Source organism: Suricata suricatta, chromosome 13, assembly GCF_006229205.1.
Source record: "Suricata suricatta isolate VVHF042 chromosome 13, meerkat_22Aug2017_6uvM2_HiC, whole genome shotgun sequence".
Classification (NCBI taxonomy): Eukaryota; Metazoa; Chordata; class Mammalia; order Carnivora; family Herpestidae; genus Suricata; species Suricata suricatta.
Genome location: NC_043712.1, coordinates 47,187,343 through 47,213,612, shown reverse-complemented (window position 1 = coordinate 47,213,612; position 26,270 = coordinate 47,187,343). Strand labels below are relative to the sequence as shown.

Here is a 26,270-nt window from a genome sequence, read left to right as displayed (position 1 = left end):
CTAAACATGGGCAAGCACTGAGAGATCTCTGATGTGGTCCATTTTGCAGCCCCCAGACTCTCACCTCTGCTTGTCTTGAACGAAAGGTAAATCTTATACCTGTTTGGGCACAGGTTGAGGATGTGTATTTGTCAAATACTTATCTGCTTCCCAAAGTCCTGGCCAGTGAAACTTACTTTTTGATAAGAGCATTTTACTCTTTAATACAGAAGGAGATTGTAACCAGATCTAGAAATAATGTTTAGGTTTTTTCTTTTTTTCCATTACCATATCATGGGGTTTTTTCCTTCATTTACAGATCCAGCCTAATTTCCTTTCAATGAAAGAGTGGGTTTCCATGGTGTCTGATACTCTCCTAGTCATCGTGGATAGCCATTACCAACCCAGAGGACAGATTTTCTCCTCCTTTTATTATGTAAGTCTGAGAATAAGATTGAAAAACTGAAGGGTTGAGTTGTCGCCTGTTAGTTGTTCACATGAAAGCCATGCAGTGGGATAATTCTCAGTCTTAGCTGTATGTTAGAATCACCCAGGGAACTTTTAAGTGTATGCAGGTGTGTATGTGTGTGTGTATCTATATATTTTTATATATGTATATATCTGTGTATGTATATGTATCTACTTTACAGTATATATGTATATACTTTTAAAATGTATATATTACATATATATATGTAAAATTTCTCTATATAGAAAAAAATAAATACTGACCTGTAGGACTCTCCTCTAATTTAATTGCTTAGGGATGAGCCCTGGACATTATTAGTCTCTTAAAAGGTCTCTAGATTATTCCAGTGTGTCAGAGTCAAGAGCTACAGTTGCAGTGAAATAAACATTGGTTGAAGATTCTTGTCCCTGAGTGTCCAGCCATAGTTGTTGCTTTTTTTTTTTTAATATGTATTTATTTTTGAGAGAAAGAGACCAAGTACAAGTGCAGGAGGGGCAGAGAGAGAGGGAGACACAGAATCTGAATCAGGCTCCAGGCTCTGAGCTTTCAGCACAGAGCCTGATGCAGGGCTCGAATCCACAAACCATGAGATCATGACCTGAGCCAAAGTTGGATGCTCTACTGACTGAGCCATCCAGGTGCCCCCAGTCATAGTTTTTTTAATTTCATGATATGTGACCGTGGGCAGTTCACTTATTCTCTGTGGACCTTTGTTTCCTTGTGTGTAAATGAGGCAGTTGAACAATATTATTGGTAGTGATTTTAGCCCCAGCCCCCCCCTTAATAGTTTTGTGAAAGTTGACCTGATACTTCACCCACCATTTTGTTTTCCTTACCTGTAAAATGAAGGCAAAACTTAATGGTTTGCCAAATTTATAAAAGATTAGTGAGGATCAAATGATATCATTTGTGGGAAAATGTTTTGAAAACTGTGAAGTACTCTTTACATACAAACTACTATTGTTGATTTTTAAAAAAAGCACCTGTTACTTAAGTCACTCTTTTTCTTCATGCCAATATCCTAAGATTTTGAAACACACTGAAAACACAACTTTTTTGTTGAGGTTTTCTTTTCCCTTCTTTGGCTCTAGTGCATGCCTTATTTCTGGTATCTGCATGGAATTATTCTGGTTCTGCTTTATCACTCTCCACTGCTTACACTGGTCACGGGACAATCAGCTGAGTGGCGGAGGATTACAGTTGACTTGAATAAAAATATAGCACAGGTTGTGAACTGTTGTTAAGATCATGAATTTAGCCTGAAACTCCACTGCCTTAGCTCTTGTCTGTACAACATTCTGTGTCCTTCTGTGTTCTCCTTCTTTGGGGAGGACCTGGTATGTATTCATTTGGGGCTCAGGGTCTAGAACTAGAATATTAAACTATACTTGGGAACCAAAAAAATGACTTCTAGATAATGTAGAATTCAATTGGAAAGTAGATTTTACGCAAAGACTTTCTTTAGGATAGTTTGTTTTCTGTCAGAAGTGTCCTTATCCCTTTGATGATGGATGAAAAGCTGGCGATATAGAGTCTTTGCCATAGCCGCCCGATTCCGATAGTCACCGGGACAGGATACTCTATGCAATTTCTGATAAGGCTGTTAGTTCTTGCTAACCAATAAAAATAATCTCTTTCGTCGCCAGCGCAGGATTGCCTCTTACCTTTGTGATTTTTGCCTTATTATACTTCTTCAAGAACCTGATTCGAAAGTCACTTTCTCTATTTTCAGTGTTCTAGCAGCTGGGTCACTTTGGATGGTGTTGCCATTACAGGAGTGCCATGTTAGCTGAAAGAATACCTTAGCACATGTTTGATTTTTATCCTTAAAAAGTGCTAAAGCTTAGAGAGCAAATGGGTACAGAATTAAAAACACTTTTTAACGTGCTTTAACTGCAAGGGACGGCATGGCCTTTATGGTGTGTCTGAAGAGTTCAAGTGGATAATAGTGCAGAGTGATAAATGGGCTTTCTTCCCCACTTGAGACATATTTATAAATGTGTATAGCGTCTGTTGGAGCTCCCTCACGCGGGATTCTTGTAGAAGCTGTTCATATTCAGCTGCCCTGTCATTTTATTAGGGCTGTTATTCATTTCTTTTCCCATAATTACATATAGGAAAGCGCGTATAGAGCTCCCCATTTCATTTTGAATAGCTGGTTATTGCTTTGTAACCAGAGGCTTTTAGGATTTCAACTTCCTTTTTAATTAAAAGGAATTAACCCCCTGTAGGAAATAATCCATCTACTGGGAAGCGTTCCCACCAAAAAATTTGGGAGATCTGCCAATGGATCCCTGTGCTAAACTTACACTTATTCCCTCATACTAAACTTTAACCCCTCCCCGCCTCCCCCCGCCCCTGCCCTGCTGCCGAGCGCCAGTGCACACGCATGCTCGCTCTCTCGCTCTCTCTGTCTCTGTCTCTCTCTCACACACACACACACACACACACACACACACTTTCTCTCCAAGAAAATTGGCTTTCTACACATTTATAATGTGGCTTGGTGGTTTCTCCAAGCTTGGGTAACTTCACTTTGGGTTCTTTATTATATACACATGTGGGCTTTCAAAACACTGAAATGTGTTCAGGCTTTATAAGTGAGGGAATTCACACCTTTTAAAAGAAGACACTTAAGATTTTTCCCCCCAAACTTAAAAAGATATTGTTAATCAGCTGATTGTTCAGTGGAGGATTGTTTCATAAGGAAGAGTGCAAGGTAACCTAGACAAGCCCAGAAAGAGGGGTTTTTTCGTTAGATTTTTCATTGGCGGGAGTGGATCTCAGAGAAGCTTATCTTGCTGTGTCTCATGCGTGCGTGATAGGATGCTTCCTTCATGTTTTGAACAAAAGGCCAACCCCCTGTTTTCTTTCTCCGGCATGTCCTAGAAATCCTATTCTGGTGAAAACACAGCGAGTGCCATCGCCCGCTCTGCTGCCGCCACGGCTTTGTCTCTCCTGGTGCAAGTTTTCATTATCTCTTGCAAAGAGAAGGTTGAGGAAATCCTAAACATGCTGACTGCCAGGTTACCTGGGAAACCAAGAGCCGATGAGTCTCAAGCCGTGCAAATCCACATGGGCCTTGCTTTGGGGATGTTTCTGTCTCGCTTGTGTGAGGAGAAACTCAGGTACAGTTTATTAAAATGTTCCTCCTTGCCCTCTTTGTGATGTAGGCCTAGGGTGTGGATCACGTGCACGCGCGTCTGTGCACGCTCCGAGCAGCGTGTGGGCCGTAAACTTTTCGAAACGGGCAAGTTAGTTGATCTTTTCTTCTCCTTTGTGAGTGAACCTATCTTTCTAAAAACGCCATCACAAAGATATTAGTATATTTTTAGGGTTGCTCTCATTAAAGTGATGATTACTTGAAAATCATTCCATCCTTAGATGAAAGCCCAGGATACATCTGGGTAGTAGATACGAGGAAAAGTGTAATCTTATGGTACTAAAAATAAAAGAGGTTCTTTTTTTCCTGGTTTATGCGGGTGAAAATAATTGCTGGTCCTTTATTGGTAAAATGGGAGACAAAAGACTGGAGTATCCCTTATGCCTGAGGGTGCTGGGAATTACCCGAATCACCTGAGAACTGCATGTACCCAGTTTTAAATATTGCTTTTATCCTGTGCCCTGGCTACATTTTTATAATCCTTAAAGAGTCTTAATCTGTGAATATTATACTGCATGCTTTATTCAGTTTGGTCAGTCTTGGGACTGGTAGCTTTACCCTTGAATGGAGCTAACAGAATATCAAAGACCCAAGTGGAAAATTCCACTAGATGGAAAAGTTTTCTTGTGCATAAATCTACTTTGATTGTGTTGTTCATTATATTTGTTCTTTATTTTATAACAAATCTTAGAATTTTATACATCCAGATTGATTGTAGTGTGGTACAACATGAATATTTGAGTATCATGAATATTTCGATGTCACTGACTTGGATTCAGCCCTATTTTCCTGCACTGGAAATACGGTAGTCAGGAGAGGCATCCTGTTGTGATGTTCGATGTCCGTAAACTTCCCTGGTTGGCAGAAATGAGCGGTCTGTCCAAAGCCAAGAAACAGTGTCGATGTGGGTAAATGGATGACATTATGCTATATTTAGATTTCAGTTCGAAACCAGTGGTTACGTTTGCATTTGTAATTCACATAGCTTTGTGCAAACACCATTATGTGAAACCTTTAGGAGAACTGCTATTGATCTAGGGAAATACTAGATTTCAGTTGATCATTTTCAGCTCTTAGAAACATCTGTCAGACGATTGGGAAGATTGGCTTCGTCTTCTTGATCATAAATGAAACATTTCTAGAATGTTCATTTTGTTCAGTTCACCAGCATTAGTATTTACAGGCCTGGTTCTGGACATGAACAAAAAGCTGCCCTTTGCATGTGAATTGACGGTTACATATCTTCTGTGTGTGACAGAACACAACATATTTTTTAAAGGCTTAAAACTTGAAAGTGATTTTTTTTCCCTTTGCTACGATGCTACAAATGGCAGTTTCTTCACCATCTGTGTTCATGCTCTTTCTTCAGCATCTTTCAAGCAACATGTTTTACAACTAAAAATGAGCCATGGCGGTTTAATTCCAGGCAACTCATTTCATCCCGCCTTGGCTCTGGCTCCTTTCTTCATTAGTGTAGGGGGGCGGCTGCTGGCTTCAGGGCCCGACAAGCTTGCATGTGTGGTTAATTTAATTATGCTACCTGGAGAAACCTGAAGGAATCCTCCCCTATCTGTCTTACTTGGCTTTGCATTTGCAGGAGAGCCTGGGGAAGGACACCAGGAAGCTCTCTCCAAGACCAAACAGCCTCAGACTAGGGGCCCATTTTCACTTTGCTCTAATTATCTGTTTGGATTGCATGCTTCATCCTTTGGTCAGTGCGTTCCTACTCTAGCCAGTGGTATCCTTGTTCATGATTCCCACCTTCCTAATTGTTCGGAGCACAGGAACCTGAAATATTTACTTTCGGTGCTAATGAATATTTTACTAGATAATGAGAGTGTCCACCAGATAATGCCATTATTGGAGAAGGTTTCCATTTTTCTAAAATTAAGGTAAGCAGGTTGAGAGGGCTGTTGACCCTGAAAAGTCAAGACCTCAAATAAGTGCAGAATGACCCCTCAGGGGAACAGGATTAGGACAGTATCACCTTGTAGAAGAGAAATCGTGACAATCCAGTTTTAGCTCAGGCTTATGAAAAAGTCGCCTGAATTTATATTCCAGCCTAGAATTTATTCGGAAAAGCATATTATTCCAAAGCTTGCTTCTGTCATAACTCCCAGGGGATAATGGTAGATTCTCTTTAGCATTTGTTTAGGATAGTTAAGTGTATTTTACTCCAGAGAACAACTGTAATAAGACTTACTTAGTCAAAGCTATTAAAACTCTGTGTGTGTGTGTTGTGTGTATATGTGTGCGCGCACATGCATGTTCTCATTGCAAAATGCAATCCTTCACCTCAGGCAAACTACTATATTTTTGGGTTTGAGAAGACCTTATTTAAATATTTAAAGTGCTCTCTGGCTGGTTGGCATTCCTGGGGCTGCATTCCACTTAGTATGGTCGAGGCGGCCACAGGAGAGTTGACATATTAGAAACCCCTTGATAAAAAAAGTGTTGGTGATAAAGCCCACAGCTCTGCCTGAGAAAACAGCCATAGAACTACCCTGTAAGTTTTGTTTTACTCCAGAAGTCGTAGTCCTCACCAAGACCGTTGGAAAACCACATCAATTACTGTATAAAAGCAGAAAAATAGACTACTGGGGTTCCCGCCCACCCCCTTTGCAAAAAGGAGTAGAACTTAACAGCCTTTGCAGTTGAGACATGAAATTGGAAGTGACGGTCTTCACAAGTGATTATTGATAACATCATCTCAGTGGGTTGTCACCTATTCTAAAGAAAATCACGTTAGCCTTCTTAAAAATGTTTTTGGAATTCGATTGTGGTTTTTGTTATTCAGTGATTTAAAATGTGAATGGGCTGAGGAAATACAAAAGTAGTCATTTTTGAGTTTAGTGGCTTACAAGTGATTATACAGTACAGAAACTCAAATCCTCTCAGATTCTGTTTGCAAAAGAAGTATATGCGAATCATCAATATTATTACTTTCATTTTTTTTAACCAAATGTATTTTCACTAAAATATTGAGGAAAGTATTAAATGGTATGTCGGACATTTGAATTATTTTTAGTAATTCAGTTTTTCCTCTTGCTTTGCCTAGTGATATATCTGGCCAACAGATGAACCTTCTTCTGATGAAGTCTTTGGATGCCCTGGAAAATTGCTGCTTTGATGCTAGTCTTGAATATAAGTATGTTGATTCCATTTCCTCCCTGATACTTAGACATCAAATCTTCCTTGGCCTTGAATTTTGCATTATATCATGACGTATTTGTAGGACTTGATCTCAAATTCCTTCACAAAGAGTTTTTCAGTCATTATCAAAAACCTGTAATTAAAGCTTACTTGTTCTAAAAACCATGTTTCAGCAATAGTTTGCTTCAGTACAAAGCAATGCATGTCACTTCATGGCTGTCATTAAGTTACTAATACCTTAATTCTATCTTGTCCTTATCATACAAAGCATGTATCTGGAGACTTATGTGCATGACTTAACCTTTTTAAATGGTTGATATTTGATTGGAAATTTGAATGGTTGAACTTGACTGGATGAAGGGAGCCTTTGATCCATAATTTAGATTTCCCTTGTGAAATCCAATGACTGAGAATCAAAATGGAAGCAAATATACGTTACATCAGGGGCTCCCAACCCCTTCAGTGTTAACAGGTTCTCCTTGTCTCACCCCAGACCTCATAGCTTTTTAAATATTTTTGTCTATTAAATATGTGAAAATTTATTCTTCCAGTTGTGAAAGGTAACCAAGACCAAAAAGGAATATTTAGAAAAGAATACCTTGTGCCTGGCTGGCTCAGCCGGTAGAGCAGGCAACTCTTCATCTCGGGGTTGTGAGTTCGAGCCCCGTGTTAGGTGTAGAGATTACATTAAAAATAAAATCCTTAAAAAAAGAATACCTCAAAAAACCGTGTTCAACATATTCATTTAGTGAGACATTTAATGTTTTAATTGGTCTATGTGATTGTGTGGGAGAATGTACAGTTTTAATAGGTTTTCTGAAATATTGACACACTTGAGGACCTACATTATATCTTTTTGGACTTTCACATGTTTTGGAACCTCAGGTTTAGATCCTATGGGGTTCACTGTCATTAAAAAACTCAATAAATTGTAAGCACTAACCTCCAGGTTATTAATTCATTTCCTTTTTGCTGTTATGGGCACTATTTAGATATGAGTGTTTACATTTGTGACCTTTAGGAACTTATGATCTGAAGTTACATTCATATCTAGCCTGCTAAATACGTTCAGACTAACAAAAGAGCAAATAGTAGAAGTAACTACATGTATCATATATTTCATTTTGAGTAGAACATGAAATCTTCACCTAGGAGTGGTAGTTGTAGGGTCTTCCTTGAAATGCAGGCTTAGATAAGAATCATTGACACCCACCCAGTTTATCATGAAACACATTAGAGATGAAATGAGATGTTTTTCGAGTGTGGCTTTGAATATGGGGAAAGAGTTTGGTGCTATGATTGAAGCCTCTTGAATGTAGAAAATGATTAATGGAAGGGATGGGGCCATTTAACTGTTACTGGGTCTGATGAAGAATTGGTATTTTTGAGCCCAATTCAGGTATTGGCCGAGTTGCCTTTTGCAAACAAGGAGTGAGCCCCTCCCCCCTCTCCCTGGCCCTACCTTCCCGCACAAGTATTCATCATAGCTGTAGCTCAGGGTATTATAAAGCTGGGAACAGATTTGTGGATTAACATGTTGCAGGCTTTCAGCCAGTTGGAACAATCAGGCACGATTTTCACATGTTACCTCCACTAGTCTGCAGAAAGTTTGAATGGGAGATAACTGAGTTGTCCACAGTGTGGGTATTCTTGTAAAAACCTCCTGTGTCTAAGCACACTTAACTCTGAAGTTAACTTTTTATATTAGTAAGATTCTTATTTCATTCGTCTTTCTTGATTCTTACCTCCTTAATGATTAAGCGTGGTGTATGGGAGATGGGAGGGTGGGCCTAGGTGGGGACTCGTCCTGCAGAATGAAGTTGAATAGGGCCCTCAGAAGCTTCCTGGCCTTGAGTGAAGTCTTGCTTGTTTTTCAGAGAGCTCAGTTAAAAGCCCAGATCCTTCAAGAACCTCTCCCCCTGTCTTCTCCAGACTCCTGTTATTTCTACAGTCGATGAAGTTTAGTGTTTTGTCATTCCTAATACTTTGTGGCTGTTACTGCTTAGGTAGCTCTGTGTCTGGTTTCAAGTTCAACTAATACCGAGCCTACTGTGCTAGGCGTTTTCACATCCGCTTCTTCTGTAATGAAGCCCCACTGACAACCTAAATATTGATACTAAGACAGGAATACTCATCACTTTGGTTTATAGATGAAGGAAATGAGTCTTAAATAGGAGACTGGTTCAAGGTCACACAGTAAGTAGCGGAGTTGGGGGAGAAGCGTAGATTGTCTGACTTCAAAGACATTTTTCTATCTTGCATAGTTCTGTGTAAAGAACACATTTCAGTAGAAAGAAAGCAATTTGACACCTGACAGTATGGAATTTACTGTTTTTTTTTAACACATGGGTGTGTCTCACTATTTAAAAACAAAACAAAACAAAACTATGAGAGCAAGAGGGTCTAACTGGGCCCAGGCATAAAGTAGTCCCCTGTCTAATGGGATTCAGGAGTCTGGGGGGTCCTCCCTCAAGTGAAATAGTGGAAGCATTACCGGGATGTAGTTAATAGATCTGGGAGCGGGCTACCTCAAGTGATAGAATTCACCCAGAGCAAATTCACCACGCTTGCTTGGTTTAATGGACACGTCCCTGCTGTGAGAACCTGCTCCTGGGCTGCTCTGTGTTTGCAGCCCAATCGCTTGCATTTTGCTGCCATCTAGTGGTGGTTACTGTGCCATTGCAATCCTCGCAGCCTTAACTAGTCATGCCATCCATCAATGACCTGCGTTGGTTAATTACTATTGAGCTTTTACAAATACGATAACATTTATGTTGCACTTTGTAAAGGGCAAAGCGCGATACAAATGTTAACCGTTATTAGAACTAATTATTAGATGGCCTCATACTCAGTCTGCAGGATTGCCCACAATAAAGTAAGGAATTGAAGATTCATCTGGTTAATTTTCGAAAAAATGTATCATTATAATCATTATATCTCATTTAGTACAGCAACACACACGGCAGAATTGCATAGCTCTTAGGTCATAGATTTTCTTTTTTGCCAGTGATATTTTAATATGATCGAATGAGAGATTCAAATAAGTAAGCACATAATAGGGCATATAATTTTAAAGCTTAAGTTCTCTTCATCATTTGTTAGTATTCTTAGAGATTCATGTTATTAATTCCCAGGCCTGAAATGAATACCTAATATTATAATTAGTTTTTATTTCATCTGCCCAAAGCACCACCATGGAACTCCTTTTTGTTTTCGTTGGAGAGAAAGATGTGAAAGCTACCTCTGCCCAAGTTATTCTTGGTTTAGAGCTGGCAAACATATCAAAGGGAAGCTAAAATGAGGTAAATGTGTAGACATGCTGACCTCAGCACCAAGAAGAATCCTTAAGACTTAGGGGAAAAATTAAGCTCCTTAATATACAGATAATTTGGAAATCAGAAGAAAACACCAGGAGTAACACTTTAGGACTGCCTTCTTGGGGTGTGCTGGAAAAGCGGGACAGAGTAAAAGGAGCTTAGAAGGTCAGTTCACGCATATACTGCAGCATATTTATATTGGCACACTGATGCACGTGGCTAGATTATGTATTCACGTATGACAACAGTCATCTACCATTGTAGCAACGAATAGCATCATTAATGGTAACCTCGCCCAAGAATAATTATGCTGTGATAATATTTAGGTAGGTATGAGCTAGAAGCCAGGATGTCTTTGTCTAAGCCTTTGTGCCCGTAGGCCTTGGGGTGAAGACGAGCTTCAGTCCAGAGGATAAAGGTTTCTGGCATGCCCAGGATAGCCAGAAAGCAAGACTTAGATACCTGCTACTTAATTTTTCTGATTTTTGTAAGTGTTTATTTATTTCAGAGACAGAGTGTGAGTGGGGGAGACAGAGTGTAAGCTCTCGGCGCAGAGCCTGATGAGGGGCCTGAACTCACAAACAGTGAGATCATGACCTGAGCCAAAGTCGGCCACTTAACCGACTGAGCCACCCAGGCGCCCCGCCACCTGCCACTTGAACCCTGATACCTTAGTGAGCTTTGAGAGGTGTCCTATTCCAACACGACTCTGACACTCCTCTTTCTTAAGTTCGTCTGGCAAGAAATGGAAGTTGAGCTCTCTTGGTTGAATCGTGGGTAATATATTCAGCGTATTTTAGCACTTATAAATTTCGCCTCCAACTAAATCTAAGAATCAAATCTTGTTTTTGTTGTTGTTGTCCTTGTAGATCTTCCCTCCACTTTAGACTCTCTCAGAACCCTGCCTTGGGTCAGTTCTTCAGCATTCAGTAAATATTGGGTGAACATTTATCCCCGTCAAAGCAGAATCCTAGGTGCCCACATACTGTGGTGAGAGAAAATCAGAAAACGTACCCACCCTCATGAAGCTTGTCGGCTAGTGGGACGTGGACAGATAATCCTCATCAGAACTTATAATTGAGATTGTCTGAAGTAAATTAGCATAAGGTGTTGTGGGAGAGTAATAAAAAGGCTCCCTGCTAGGCCAGGGAAGGTGTCCTGAGGCTTTGAAATCTTAAGCAAAAGTAGTGGTTAAATAGTCAAGAGGGAGCAAAAATCAAATTTTTCAGAGTATTGATTCACATTTTTAAAAGTTTTTTTGATGTTTATTTTTGAGAGAGAGAGAGATAAAGAGCACAAGTGGGGGAGGGACACAGTGAGAGAGGGAGACACAGAATCTGAAGCAGGCTCCAGGCTCTGAGCCATCAGCACAGAGCCCGATGCGGGGGTCAAACCCACAAACTGTAAGATCATGACCTGAGCCCAAGTCGGATGCTTAACCGACTGAGCCACCTAGGTGCCCCTTAATCTCATTTTGTCTAACTCTGTCTTTGGTTCTAATTCTGTCAAATTTTTATATGCATCTGTATAGAAAGATAGCCAAACAACAAAAACAAAAAAACTTACCTGTAGATCCTAAATGGAAACAAAGACTATAAATTAATACTAACGAAGAGTGTCTTTCCTCTTTCAGAAACTGGTTTGTCTCCAAAGCACACAGTGTTCAGATGCTAGATGCTGATTTCACTGGTTGGCAGTACATTGTGCTAGTTGAGCTGGTTGTTAAGTTTGTGTAAGCTGTAACAGCACTTCTGCCCGAGTAATGACGGAGTATGACTGCAGTAGCTTCTTTACAAAGGATTTCCTAATGCCAGATAGTTACACAATAGATTCTAGAGTAACACGTTCTAGATATGGTGCCTTCTCATAGAATTTCATCAAGGCATCATATGGGGAGCGCTGAGAGGGGCCTGGGCTTTGGCAGATGGAACAGAAGGCTGGGACTCTGAAAACTCTGTCTTCTGGCCGTTATCTGCTGTAAACTCTCCATGTGACCTTGAACAAATCCTGTAGCCTCTCTATCCTTTTGGGTGTCTTTTTATCAGATATGGACGCTTCCTTTGCTAGAGGTGTTTGGGGGAAGTAACTAACATGTGCAGGAAGCAATGCGAACGTTCTTGACACCAGCTGAGAAGAGAATTACTATATAGGAGCAAAGTGACACAGCATACGGGCATTGAAAGGTGTTATTGGAGAAATACCCTGGAATGTCATCCTAAGCAGCAGATGTCGGGAGAGGCAAGCCCAACCAGATTCGGGATGGTTTCTGAAAAACTCAGCAGTTCCTCAGTTCAAAACACAACAATGATGACAAAAACTTTTTTTTTTTTAAGTAGAAAATCACCGGCCAGCTGCATTATCTTATCATCCTAACTAGAAGTTTTCTGGGAAAACAGTTTTTTTTTCTTTAAATGGATATGTCTTCTTTCACGAGAACTGGGGCACAAAGCCCAAGATTCCAACTGAATTGTCACATGGGGTAACTTTTGACAAGCCTGTCATTTGTCCGTTTTCTCTTCTGACCCAGTGGCACCCCGAGGGGTCAGAGGGAGAAGAGGATTAATGTCATTGCGCACAGACAGACACATAGTTTCAGAACGGAATTCCACTTGGGGAAGCTGACTGGGAAACACGAAGCACTCAGCAGTCCCTCATCATCATGCCTTGCAACGTGTCCCCCCGTTATTAGGTGTCCTCGGCTCAAATCCTGAAATGGAGTCTCCTCTCCCACTCAGCCAATCACGATGCACTCAACATGGGGACATAGGGGGAGAGTGCGGAGGACCATGGCATTTCTCCAAGGGCAGAGGTGCCCTGACTTGACTGTTTATTTGTCTTCCTACTTTACCATAGAGTTTTAAGGGAAAACTATTTCATATTTTCCTTTGTTCTTCCCCAGCACGTACATAGCACGAACGCAGGCCACAGACACTTGTTTGGATATAAAGTTTTCCTTTCGAGGGGAGCAGTGGGTGCACCTGTCGTGGTTCAGGGGACACACTTACATCCCGGGCAGCAGATCTAGAAGCCAGCCATCTTGCCTCAGACTGAAGAGCAGCATAAACCCTCCTGATAAGTGAAAAGCGGTAACATGGATTTCTGGTGATCTTAACACCTCTTTTTTTGGTTTTTGTTTTTTTGTTTTGCATCCAAGCACGGGCTGTATATTGGGAGTTGGACTTGTTCTGTCCCTCATGAGCCACAGCAATCGAATGGAGTCTCGAGTTCACGTGGCAGCATCACTTCGGAAGCTCTCTACCTACCTAGATGACAGTGGGAGCCAAAGCAGAACATTTCAGGAGGTAGGAGCCGGAGATGACGGCTTTCTTCCCTTCGTTGTCTTTTGTTTTCCTGTGGCTGCTTATTTTCTACTTCTCATGTTTTGGTAACCCTGAAATTAAATTCTTCCTCAGTTTCAGGCCAGGATAAAAAGAAAACTCTGAGTGGCAAACAACCTGTATTAGATCATAAGGTTTTCAGATGGTGCAGCTGTTTAAATCAACTCAGACTTAAATGTGGCATAGAAGATAGGAGCCTTCAGTGAATGCAAAAACCTAAGTCAGCATTGCTAGAAGTCACTTTCCTAAGAAGAGCTGCAATCTTCGCAGGAAAGTTAAATGGTGATCTTTAGAATTATGCTCCAGCCAAACGTAACTTTAAAAGGTGGCCCAGAACAAGCCTAAGAAACTGCGGAGCAAAAAGGCGTTTGATTCCCACCCCCCTTTCTGAATGTCAGCTAGCATGCAAAATCATTGAGGAAATTCCCTTTACCACACTTCATGGAGATTTTTCTGCGATGGCGCAAAACTGCACAACCGCAGTGCGTGTGACACGGTTTGTGTGTCCCGAGCGAACGTCCCTGGCGTGTGTCTCTGCAGCCAGGTGAAGCCACGCGGCCCTGTGTTCTTCTCTGGGAGCGCACGGCGACGACCCGCTGGCCTGGCCACATTCTCTGTCTCATTAGAGCGATTCTATTTTCTCCGGCCTGCCCGTGAGCTATTGATGAGTTGCATAATGGTGCCTGTGTTCCCTGCCCGCTCCCTCCGCTTTCAGCAATAGGACTTGTTGAATCGGTGAATTTCTTTGGGGCACCCAGGGTTGAAGTTTTGTTCTAATACAGGCACCACATTTCCATTTTTAAAGCAGTGACAGAACACAGTTTAGAAGTACGTTGGGTTTTTTGTTTTTTGTTTTTTTAAGCAAAAGGAGAACATTTTGCCACCAAGGGGCCATGTGATTAGTGAAGGAAAGCAGGGTTTTTCCAGCCGAAGTGTCGGTCTGCCTTGATGTTTTGATTCATAAGGCTTCGAGCAGGCAGTTTTGTGTTTCCCCACCTCTGATGTTTTATTACCCAATTTCTACCTTAGAAACTGCTTCCTTTTCTCATGCCGTATCGGCCACAGGTAGGAGTTGTACCTTTCTGCTTTGCCTTAACAGCATCTCTGTAAAGGAAGTTTCGTGAGAGAAGTGGGAGGTGGTAGGGAGGGGGTGATTAACCGTGATTTGCAAAAATTGGGGCTCACATAGATCGAGTGACGCGCCCCAAGTTACTTAGCCCGTAAACGGGTAATTGGGGACATTGTGGTCTCAACTTCCAGCATTCTTTTTTACTTATAATTTATCCATATATTCATTTATCTATTCATTTATTTATTAAATTAGCACACCAGTGCTCTGTGGAAAGTAGTATTACCTCTATTTTACACAATTTGTGTGACTCTAAAACCCACGTGCCTGGTCCCTTATGCGCCACTCCGCCTACAGGGGACACTTAATGCAACAGGGTTTTACTTCTTTGCGATTCCTCTCCTGTCTGGCCTTGGATCAGAGCACATGGCTAATAGTAGCATTCACTGGTGATGAAAATCTGCCTCTCCTGTTGATTCGTGCTGTGTCCTCACTTGAGATTGTGAAGGAACTTTTTGATTTTGAGTCTAAAGACCTGGGTTTGAATCTCGCCTCTGTCCCTTGCAAGCTCTATGTAGTTGAGCCTCAAAGTCCGTACCTGTAAAGAAGGAACCGTGACACCCATCTCCTAACATTGTTAGGACCCGTGAGCTAGGCAGCGGAACAGTGCCCAGTCTGTGGTAGGGATCCTTGAACCCAGTCCTTATCCCGGGGAGAAGTTTGACAAAACATCAGTGTCAACCAAATTTAGTTCTTTGATTTGCGCTCGTGAAGAAATGTTTTCTGCTGTCTTTTCTTCCAGGTCCTTGCCTACACCCTTAGCTGTGTGTGTACATCAGCATTCAGTGCCGGAATCATTGAGGCTGCAGAGGCTGAGGATATCATGAACAAGCTTCAGCTACTGGTAGAAAACAACCAACAGGTTGGAACTCGTGCCCTGATTACGACACTCTCTGGGTCTTGTGTTGCTGCTGAATCCTTTTTTTGACTAACTCCGAATTAGACTGTAATGAGGCTTTTTGTGTGTGCCCAGGATCGAAGAACTAACTCTTCTCTCTTCTCGCTGCTGTAGCCAACACTCAGAGGTGTCTTTTTTTTCTCCCCTTACACTCTGTGTTCTTTGGGTACTTTTTTTCTTTGTCTGAGTGCATATGAAAGACCTCTCTCTCCCCATGTATTGCTCCGTATTTATAAAATCTCAAATCATGTGGCTAGGGGACTGCAAGGCTAGTGATAATTTATGAAGATATTGACACAAATTGACTATTTGTGAAGATATAAATACATAGAGGACTCCGATAAGGGGAAGCTTCAGCAGATTCAAAGCAGAGAATCCCTGCTCAGGTCCGAATATGCATGTGACAATTTAAATACCTGCAAATTAAAGGGGCGCCTGGATGGCTCAGTCAGTTGACTGTCTAACTTTGGCTCAGGTCATGATCTCACAGTCCATGGGTTCAAGCCCAGCGATAACTCTGTGCTGACAGCTCAGAGCCTGGATCCTCTGTCTCCCTCTCTCTCTCTGCCCCTGCCCCACTTGTGCTCTGTCTCTCTCTCAAAAACAAACATTAAAAAATAAATAAACAAACCTGCAAATTAAATACCCTTAAAATGGTCCCTCTGAAATATTATTCAGCCTTAAAAAGGAAGTAGATTCAAACACACGCTACAGTGTAGATGAATGGTGAGGATATTACGTTAAGTGAAACAGGCTAATCACAAAAAGACAAATACTGTATGATTCTACTTATAGGAGTGAGACACTTCAAGTAGTCAAAAGCCTAGAGACACAACGCAGAAGCATAGAGACTGAAAGAAGAAAGGTAGTCACCTGGAGCTTTGAGAGGGAGAATGGGGAGTTCTTGTTTAAGGGATATGTTTGAGTATGCAAGATGAGAGAGTTTGGCCATGGATGGCAGCGATGGTTGTAGACTCGTGTGAATATACTTAATGCCACACTGGAAAACGCTTAAGATGGTAAGTTTTATGTTATGTGTATTTACTTGTCATATGTGTATGTGACAATTAAACTGAAAAAAAAGTTCCTTCTGATTACACATGTTACAAAATTGCCCCATCTGGCTTTTGGTAGGTTTCCCAAAGTCTTGAATTTGGCTATAGTGGATTATTGCAGGATTTGCTGGTTATTAGCCAATACTGCATTAGGACTATTTTACGATTATGTGACTCCACACTTAAATTTGGGATAGGTTTTGCAACACCAAAATGGGGAACTTTGCATGTGCTGTATTCATTGTAGGACTTTTCTCTCCACTTGTCTGGGAGTTGACTTTGCTCATTCGAGTCAAGTCTCGTAACAGTCCGGTATTATTTTCCTAAAAGAAACCATTCACTGCAGCTGAATTCCCTACACCGAGACTGCATGTTCTGTTGCAAGCCAAAAGTCTTGATTTAAGAACTAGGCAAATCTCTGATTTTCTGATGACAGAAGAAGGTGTCAGGAGGAAAGGGAGCCCCTAGGAATGCGTGGCTGCCGTCTACCAAGTTCCTGATCCGCCCCATTCTTCTTCTGGTTCCTTACCCTTTGTTTTCTCTTGCTTCTGCAGACTTCAGGTTTTGCCCTGGCGTTAGGAAACCTAGTTCATGGTTTGTCCGTGTGTGGACACGGGAAAGCGGAGGACTTGGGCCACAGGCTGCTCCCTGCCTGGATCCGAATTGTTCTAGCCGAGGTAGGAGGTCACGTCCTGCATGTTATTTTATATTTTTATAAAGGAAAAAAGAGCTACTTTATTGGACCATTTATAGGTGCTGCTGAGCTACACAGCCTCACAGTAAAAGAATAGGCATTTTCAAACGAAAGAGACGCAGGAGCTTTTAATCCCTTGTAAATGATACAGCCTGTCAACTATTACAGCTTTTTTTTTTTAAAGAGGCTACTTTCTCACTGTGTTCATTTCAAAGCTGCATCGAGGTTTTGAAAAATAAAAAACAACAAGAAGCCACCTGTGATCTAATAACTTTAACCTCTTATTTTATTCAAGTCTGCTGCTGTTTTTGGTTCAGTGATGTAGGTTATGTTGACCCTACAAATTTAATACCGTTTTGACCCATCTTTTTCTGTCATAGAATAGGTTTTTGAGAATTCAAACCCAAGGACTGTTTGCCTCTTAACATATCCGACGCTTTGTTTTCAGGGCACTCCAACAATGCTCTGTCTGGCAGCGCTTCATGGCATGGTGGCCTTGGTGGGCTCTGAAGGGGATGTAATGCAGGTAAGAACAAAAGAAGCAGAGAAATCTGAATGTGTACACAGCCCCAGCAAGAGGAGAATACCCAGGATGTCAGGATGCTAAGGACAGAATACATGGTCACAGTAATGCTTATACTGTGCTTTTCAGTGCCTCGACAGATAGAAAATTGCTCTTGGTTAAGAATTCATTGTTAGAGACGTGCTTCTTATTTTATCTAGTTTGTAGAAATTAAAATTAGCTTCTGCACTTTCCCCAAAGTTCCCTGCTCAAGAAAAGTGACTGGATCGTAAGAGATTTCAAGTCATCCATGAGAAACTCCGTTTTGTATCTGCGATGTTTTAGTTAATATCTAGTTTATTAACATCCACAGTGGGCATATGTATGTTTCTGTTCAACTTAGAACTGAATTACTTAGAACAAGTAATTCTAAGGAGTGCCCTTGTTCATACAGTATAAAGGTGTATTAAGTGAGTGCTACTGGGGACGCGGAACTGGTTCCAGAAAATCAGTGATGAATACAGCTTGGGCCCTGCCTTCAAGAACCTGCAGCTTTTGTTTTTTGAAATGTAAAGATGTAATGGTAAATGATACCGTAGCTTAGAAGATGATAGCTCATGCACTAGGAATACCTTGATTTACTTGGATATGTCCTCTATTTCTTTCAGCTGAAGTCAGAAGCCATCCAGACCTCTCATTTTCAAGCCAGACTTAATGAAGTCATTAAAACTGTAACTCAGGTGAGAAGAGGGACTTGAAGTCCGTGGTTGGGAAAACAGATACTCCCCTGAATTGCCTCTCTGTTTGACGATACAAACTATTTTGCTTGAGAAATGGGGAGATCTCTGGTTATTTACCTTGAGCCCAAGCAGCACTCCCGAGTGGCTAGCTTATCCCCCACATTTGCTGACAAACACTCACTGCCGCTGGAAAACACGCTGGCATGTTTGAGCTAACTTAAGTTGGTGTTGGTTTCCTTTAAAAATTCAAATCTGACCCTGCGAGGAATGTTAAGCCCCCAGGACAAGGTAAAATGGAAGGTGATCAAAGGACAGGCCCATACAGAAGTAGAGTGCTCAGGAGGCGCTAGCTAGTTCAGATGTCACTGATAACGTATTTGGGTAAATCATTGTCAGCATTCTTGGCTACAGAAAGAGTCTGCCTGCTGAGAAATGATTTTATATTTTAAGAATTCTACTTCTAAAAATTTATTAATTTCAGGGTGTCTGGGTTGCTCAGTTGGTTGAGTATCCAACTTCAGCTCAGGTCACGATCTCACAGTTCTTGGGTTTGAGCCCTACATCAGGCTCTGAGCTGTCAGCACAGAACCTGGAGCCTGCTTTTGATTCTGTGTCTCCATCTCTCTCTGCTCCTCCCCCACTAACACTGTCTCTCTCTCTCTTTCTCTCAAAAATAAATAAATATTAATTTTTTTTAATTTATTAATTTCATTGTCTCGTATGTGAAAGTACAGAATTAAAGAAACTGAAAAAAATATCACTGATAGTCCTTGCAACTCGAAGCAAGTGCTTGTAATAATTGGTCGTATTTCTTTTCAGGAATTCTTAGTTTCTTTGCATAATTGGCATTCTTAGTACATATATAACTTTGTAGATAGCCTTTTCATGTTGTCTTTTCATTTAGCATACTTTTTCTCATTATTATAAAATATAGCTTATTATCACACCTACCACATAAACAAGTTTTAGTAATTTGTGCTTTTAAAAGTAAACATAAATCTCTGAACAGAAGAAACTTTCTGATGCGTGTATGAATACGATTCTCAAGAAAAGAATCATGCTGAAACTTAAGTTGCTCTAACTTGGGAGAAAAATTGAGAAGTGAAAACTGCCATTGAACATAACCCTTATGACGAGTGATAAAGCAGTAACAGGACATTACTTAGAGAACAAAATAATATCTCCTTTCATCCTTAAAGGTATTTTGTTCTTAAATCACTTTTTTTTAACTTTCTGGATTTTTTTTCCCCTTTTTTAAAAAATTCCTTTGAGACCAACGGACTCGGTGAATCCTCAACCAGTACTACCTTCTAGCATGACTGATTGATTGACTCATTACTTTATTCAGCAATAGTTGTTGATCAGCTGTATGTCCAGGGTTTAGAAGACTACACATGTGACATTACGTCTTGTCATAGAACTTGTCCTCACCAGACAGGCTACCACCTCGTGAAAGATAGTTGACTCTCTGCGAGTGACCTTTTATTAAATGGAGTTTGGTTGTTGCCCGATCATCGCACTGTTCCATTGTCATCCGTAGGTCATCAGTGTGTCTGGAGTGATTGGTCTTCAGTCAAATGCTCTCTGGCTTCTGGGCCATCTACATCTGTCTACTTTGTCCTCAAGTCAAAGTAGAACCTCCGGTAAGACTGGACTCTTAGAACACAGGAGCTGGAGGGAGGGATTGCCCACTGGAGGCCATGTACTCTGTTAAGAGCATTTATCTTCGCAACCACCTTCTGTGGCGGGTGTGACCATCCCTATTTTGCGTCAGGAGAGAATGCGCTGTGGAGAGGCTCCCTGGCTCGCCCAGGATCACATGGCCGTAAATGGTAGGTGCAGCTGAACTGCCATCATTGGCTTCCCCAGGCCGTGCTTCTTTCCTTCTTCCTCTCTGCCTCCCTCAGAGAGAAGATGACACATTCAGCCTAACCCCGTATTTCACAAGTGAAGTTGAGGCTTAGAAAGATTACATGACTTACAAGTGGAGTTAGTGTAGTAACAAATCTAGAAAGTAGGAACCGGGTCCTTGAAGCTTGGAAGAGAGTTCTTTTTATTCTTATGTTATGTAGTTACAGTTTGTATAATACTCCCAGTTCATTGAAAGTCTCTTCGTATATGACTGGATTTCTTCTGGCCCCTGTTTTTAGGAAAATAATGGGTTAAGTACATTTAAAGATGTGTGTCTACTTGGCCTTGGAATTGAAATCCTAGCTCTCAATATAACCAGAGTTTTTTCTCTGTCCACATTTTTGATAAAAGCAATAAAAAAGTATTTGCAATTCCCACATGCTTGATGTCTGTTCGTACTTGGAGAGTTTCTGAGGAAGGCACCACTGTCATACACAGAGACCTGGATCTGCTCTTTGCTCTGTACACACTTTTGAGCCACGGGCTCTCTTGGACCCAGGCCAGAGAGGTTTAGCTACCATAGACTTCTCATTAAACCCTAGATTTGGATATCCCCTGATAGGTAGCCTACGGACAGCATCACCAGAACATGGAACGCTGTAATTCCTGTTTCCCCCACTTTCAGTCACTCCTTAGCTATAGAGATAGGACATTGTTCCACAGCGCTCCCAACAAAATGAACTTGAGACAGCTGGAAGCTGTCATGTTAAATGGGAAAAAGGGGGGATATAACTTAGTCACAGTGGAAACCTTAGGTAATGCTAGTTTTGAAGGGCAGTGTTCTCATAATATTCCTGGTAAAATAGTAAGTTTATGTCAGGCATTTGCTTTTTTACATAGACCGTTAATTGTTATGTTAGGGGCTACATGGGCCAGCCCACATATACTCAAGTCAGGTGGTAGTGAGTCATCTTACACCCAGGTTCTTTGGAACAAAATGATTGTGTGTCTGGAAAAGTACAGCGGCATGCTTCTGTTGGAATTTTCCAATTGAGCCATTTGTTGCAGTAAAAACCGTCTCATGAAACAGTTAGGGGGGATGGGGAGGAAAAGAATCTAGGAAACTCCCCAGAGTCAACCAGCATAAATGTCCGTGCTTCGCTGTTCCAGGCCAGTGGCCACATCTGGTTATTTGCACATGTTGGTCACTTAGAGGTCCCTGCTTTATGAAGTAAGAGACGGCCTGCTATTATTACTGATTGTTGTATTTCCACGGTTCATGTATCTGATTTAGGATGTCCTGAAGTAGCCTCTAGAACAGTAGCCTCAGCCTTGAAGCCCAGCAGACTCCTTGATGACACTGAGGCTCACAGGACGGGACTCATTGATGTGAACATGTGGAAGGGATTTTTTTTTTAACGTTTCTTCATTTTTGAGAGAGAGAGTGCAAGTGCGAGAGGGCCAGGGAGAGAGGGAGACGGAGGATCTGAAGTGGGTTCTGTGCCACTAGCATCAAGCCCAACATGGGTCTCGAACTCATGAACCATGAGATCATGACCTGAGCTGAAGCTGGATGCTGAACTGACTGAGCCACCCAGGCGCCCCTGGAAAGGATTTTTTTTAAACCACATCAGTAAAGTTTTCATCCCCTGTGATTTTTCAGTCTCTGTTAGGTTTACCATCCATTTTAGATTTGCTTGCATAGCCTAAGTTACTTCAAGGCCAGTCACTTAATCTAATAGAATTAGTTGCAACCACAGAGTACTGTGCTGAGATTAATGGCATAAACATCTCTGCTTTGTCTCTAGGTTGATATGGCAGCGTGAGATCATTATCTTTCCTTCATTAGTCCCACCGAGTTCACTGGTTAATTTGATCATTTTCTGTCTCCACAGTTCCTACTGACTATAGCTATTTGCCTGAGAGCAGTTTTATTAGAGCAGCCATCGGCTTCTTCATTACAGGAGGAAAAAAAGGCAAGTGAGCACATTTCTTGAATTTTCTCATTCTTCTACGCAGTAGGTTCGTGGGCCCTAAGCCTGCTTCTGTAGAATCAGTAACACATCTGAAGGAGTATTTTCATCTGCGAGACCGTCTTCGCAGCAGAAATGACCAGGAGGCCAACTACACTAAGTGGTATGTAAACATATACCCTCCGCCGTCTCCTGGAATCATCATATTTGACCTTGGGGGTCGTGGGGGGCGAGTGATCTGTGAAGACCTTAAACATTCATTTGGCCTTTTCTTTTGAGAAAGAAATGAGTGCACATCTCTTTTCTTGTCAGTTTCAAGTGGGTGTGGCCATAAAAGGGAGAACACTGCTGGCACCTGACTAGGAAGCGGGTCTCTCTGAACCTGCAGTGATCGGTCTGTGTTGTTAGATCAGTCTGGTGCTCGTTCTTAACTTTAGCATGTGTTCCTTTTCTCTGCAAACAGTTGTTCCTTCTGATTCTTTTTTTTTTTTTTTAATGTTTTTATTTTGAGGGAAGGAGTGTGCGTGTATCTGGGGTGGGGAGGAGAGAGAATCCCAAGCAGGCTCTGTGCTGTCAGCCGAAATCAAGAGTCCGACTGAGCCACCCAGGGGCTTGTCCCTTTGTAATTCTTTGTTGCTGCCGCCCACATTACAGCACATGCAACCTGAAGACAGAGATTGAGTGCCTTTTTTTTTAATGTTTATTTTATTTATTTTGATAGAGAGAGAGAGAACAAGTAGGGGAGGGGCAGAGAGAGAGGGAGAGAGGGAAAAATCCCAAACAAGCTCAACTGTCAGCACAGAGCCCATTGCAGGGCTCGATCTCACAAACCATGAGAACACGACCTGAGCTGAAGTCAAAAGTCATACACTTAACCCACTGAGCCACCAGGCACTCCAGTGCCGTTGTTTGTAACTGAAGTCAGAATAATGTCATGTAAGTCTTTCAACAAATGTTCTTTATCAATGCACGTCTCCTCTGCAGTGCTGTGAGGTAAAAATGTATCTCATAGAAAATGTCTTAGCTCAGGAAACTGTTTCATTCATATAATATTCTTTCATTGATATTATTTGCAACTTTCTCTTTAGCCTGGCCTGGTTAGATCATTCTGGGCAAAACGAGTCCTTGAATTACAATAAGACCATTCCAATTTTAGGGGGAAAAATGTTTTTAAACAAGTTAAAATGAAGAAATCTGGAAGAAGCAAGTTTGATTAATGGAGGTTATGGAAGAGTAAAATCTTACTATTGGAAAGGACATTGGAGGTCATATCGTCTGACTTCCCACTGGATACAGTAATCCCTAGAGTTTCCAGATTTAAACTAGTTTCATAGTTTGGAGATAAATTCCTTAGCTTCCTAGAGTTCAAGAGATTGTACTATTATTTTAGGGTCATGAGTTAGTGTGACTACTTTAACATACCCTCATTAAAAATAGTTAAATAGTTGTGTTTTTGTTGTACATAATATATTTATAAATAGACATGTAATGTATTGCATGTAATGTAGAGTTAAGTGTTTATATTGTCATAAACTAAGTGTCTTTATAATAGATATCATAATAGAGATGTCTTCATTAGTAAGAAATTGAATTCTTGCTAAAGGTGCGTCTAAAATTTCCATGGCTAAAATAATTTTAGGGATATATAGTTTTGCTCAAATTTTTCTTCATTTGCTCACTGATATAAAATTTTTAAATGATGATCATATGAGATATTTCCATGAGAAATAAAATGCAAATTCTTAAGATAAAGTGAAAGATTTCTTTCCTAGTGAATAAAATGTCATGTTGACTCCCCAGATCCATATTTCTTGGCAGACACGAGTTTTCTCTGAAACCTGTGGGAAATTCTTGGTTAAACATAACATTTTTTATGATTACACAGTCATGGCACAACAGGAAATATTCTGCTCTAAAATTGAAAAATCAGGTGGAACTCACATCAGTGACGTTATGTGCAGGCTTACTGAAAGCTATTTTCAGACAGATAAATGCAGTATTAAAAACGCCACGTTGCCCATCAGATTTTTGGCATTTTCAGGTTGTGGGAGAGGGCTGCCTTCTTGTCAGGTTTGCCGACTAGATTCAGAGGAGAATCTATTCAGCCTTACACATTACTAATGATGACCCCAGAGGAGTGGGGGCCGTGGGAGGCTGACCTCCGCCTCCCAAGCCCATTTACAAAAACAAAACCAGACCCTGCTCTATGCGTCTAAATGGGATGGCCAAATGCGGAGGTGTCCGTGCAAACGAGTGTTTTCTTCTTCAATATGCCCAGCTCATTTGAATTTTAATAACTCCCTTCTGAAGCAGCTTTTGAGTTTAAATGTCTGGATGTCACTCACTAGAGCCCAGTGGGGCTGCTCATAGGAAGGATGACGACTTTGGTGCACTCTTTTGAGGAAGGAATGGCTTTAGAGAATAAAAATCATGCGTGGCCCAGGCCAGAGAGAGGAGGCGTTAGGGATAGCCCGGCTTCGTTGCCTGTGTGCTGTTTAATAACTCCTGAGAGGAAGAAAAATGTGATGAGTTATCCCTGATCCACACTTAGGCCGGGACGAGATTGAGTATCTTGAGTGTTAGCCAATCAAATTTGAGATGGTGACTATATTAATCTGCTTCCTAATGCCCAGTGCTTTTCTCACCATGGATCCTCACTTTCATATTCATATGATAGAACACTTCATACAGGCCTATATTTTAAAACCAAAACTAGAAACTCCTACTTTTTAAGGGTTTCAGTTAATAGTTTTGAATGTAATTTTTGTTTCTGTTTTTGTTTTCTGCCCTGTACCACTCTCCTTCCTTCCCTGGTGTCCTTCTGGCAGATGTCATCATGATTATTATGTATTATTTATTCCTATGGACATTCCTTCACTATGCTAGGTTTAAAATTTACTCAGAAGCTATAATTCCTCCTATCATATAACTTCTTTTTCCCATTAAGGGACTCTAAATGTTGACTCTGATTTTTGCTACTTTTCTTTTCATTTTTTTTCCTGACTTCTGATCTTTGTTTTTCTCAGGCTCGTAGCCATGTTCAGATTTCATCAAGACTGTATCTATTTCCTTTATAAAACACTTAAAATGTATATGATTTTAAGTAATGATTCATTTTTGCTGCTAACATTAGGTATTTCTACCTAATAATTTAGGATTATTTTTCTTACTCTGTTGCCAGGGGATTCGACTAGCTCTCCAAGCTTGTACTTTTCTATTAGGCTTTAAAGTTCACAGTAAGAAGTATTATTTGAGGAAAGTATATTTAAATCCTTTTAATAAAGTCATGATGAATGACATTTCCTTCTTGATAGAAATGCATTGGTCAGTGACCCAAGTTCATAAGTCCTGGGCTCTTGCATAGACTGTAGATAGGAATATTCTCAATGGATCATTTAGAACCATTAGCAAGAGATATAATTATTGAGGAGTCTAGTCAAAGAGCAGGATTAGTGAACTTGGGTGTAGAATTAACAATATGGGAAAGCTGTCCTATTCTTCTAATAAAATTATGGAGTTGGTTTGCTGAGATTATGTTAAAGCATTTTAATTTAGTGATAGTTCACCTGTTCGTATCTTTTAAAAGTATTATTAAAAATGAATACTTATATATAACACGAAGTTCAAAAATGGTATAAGGAAGAAAAAAGACTCTCCTATAAACTCACCACATATAGATAGCCACAATAGATATTCCAGTTTATGTCCATCTAGATGTGTGTGTGTTGAGTAATATTGAATCATAACATGTATATTATTTTGTTGCCTAATTTTTAAAAATTTAACAACTTTTCATGTAAGTGGACATAATCACCACCCGTCTCCTCAAGAAGGAGGCTTCTGAGAAGGTATGAAAAGAATCCTCACATGTGTTCATGGGATGTGTTTTGGGAGTATTTGATGGCTGTTTTTTATTGTGAACGCCATGGAAAACATTTGGAAGGAAAACGTCACCACTTACCCCATGACTTTCTAACCACTATTGTCATTCTTGAATTTTACTTTTTAA

The 26,270-nt window shown here is 40.8% G+C and overlaps 1 protein-coding gene across 2 annotated transcripts in view; it reads left to right on the top strand.

Annotated features, from left to right (window-relative positions):
- Positions 1 to 26,270, top strand: part of FOCAD (focadhesin) — a 315,637-nt gene that overhangs the window by 251,924 nt on the left and 37,443 nt on the right. For both annotated transcript variants that reach the window (XM_029919606.1, XM_029919607.1), the window contains exons 26-35: positions 299 to 415; positions 3,338 to 3,576; positions 6,670 to 6,759; positions 13,236 to 13,383; positions 15,291 to 15,410; positions 17,056 to 17,178; positions 17,644 to 17,721; positions 18,366 to 18,437; positions 19,978 to 20,080; positions 22,184 to 22,264. In XM_029919606.1, the coding sequence (XP_029775466.1) occupies positions 299 to 415; positions 3,338 to 3,576; positions 6,670 to 6,759; positions 13,236 to 13,383; positions 15,291 to 15,410; positions 17,056 to 17,178; positions 17,644 to 17,721; positions 18,366 to 18,437; positions 19,978 to 20,080; positions 22,184 to 22,264 (1,171 nt within the window). The remainder of the gene's footprint in view (positions 1 to 298; positions 416 to 3,337; positions 3,577 to 6,669; positions 6,760 to 13,235; positions 13,384 to 15,290; positions 15,411 to 17,055; positions 17,179 to 17,643; positions 17,722 to 18,365; positions 18,438 to 19,977; positions 20,081 to 22,183; positions 22,265 to 26,270) is intronic.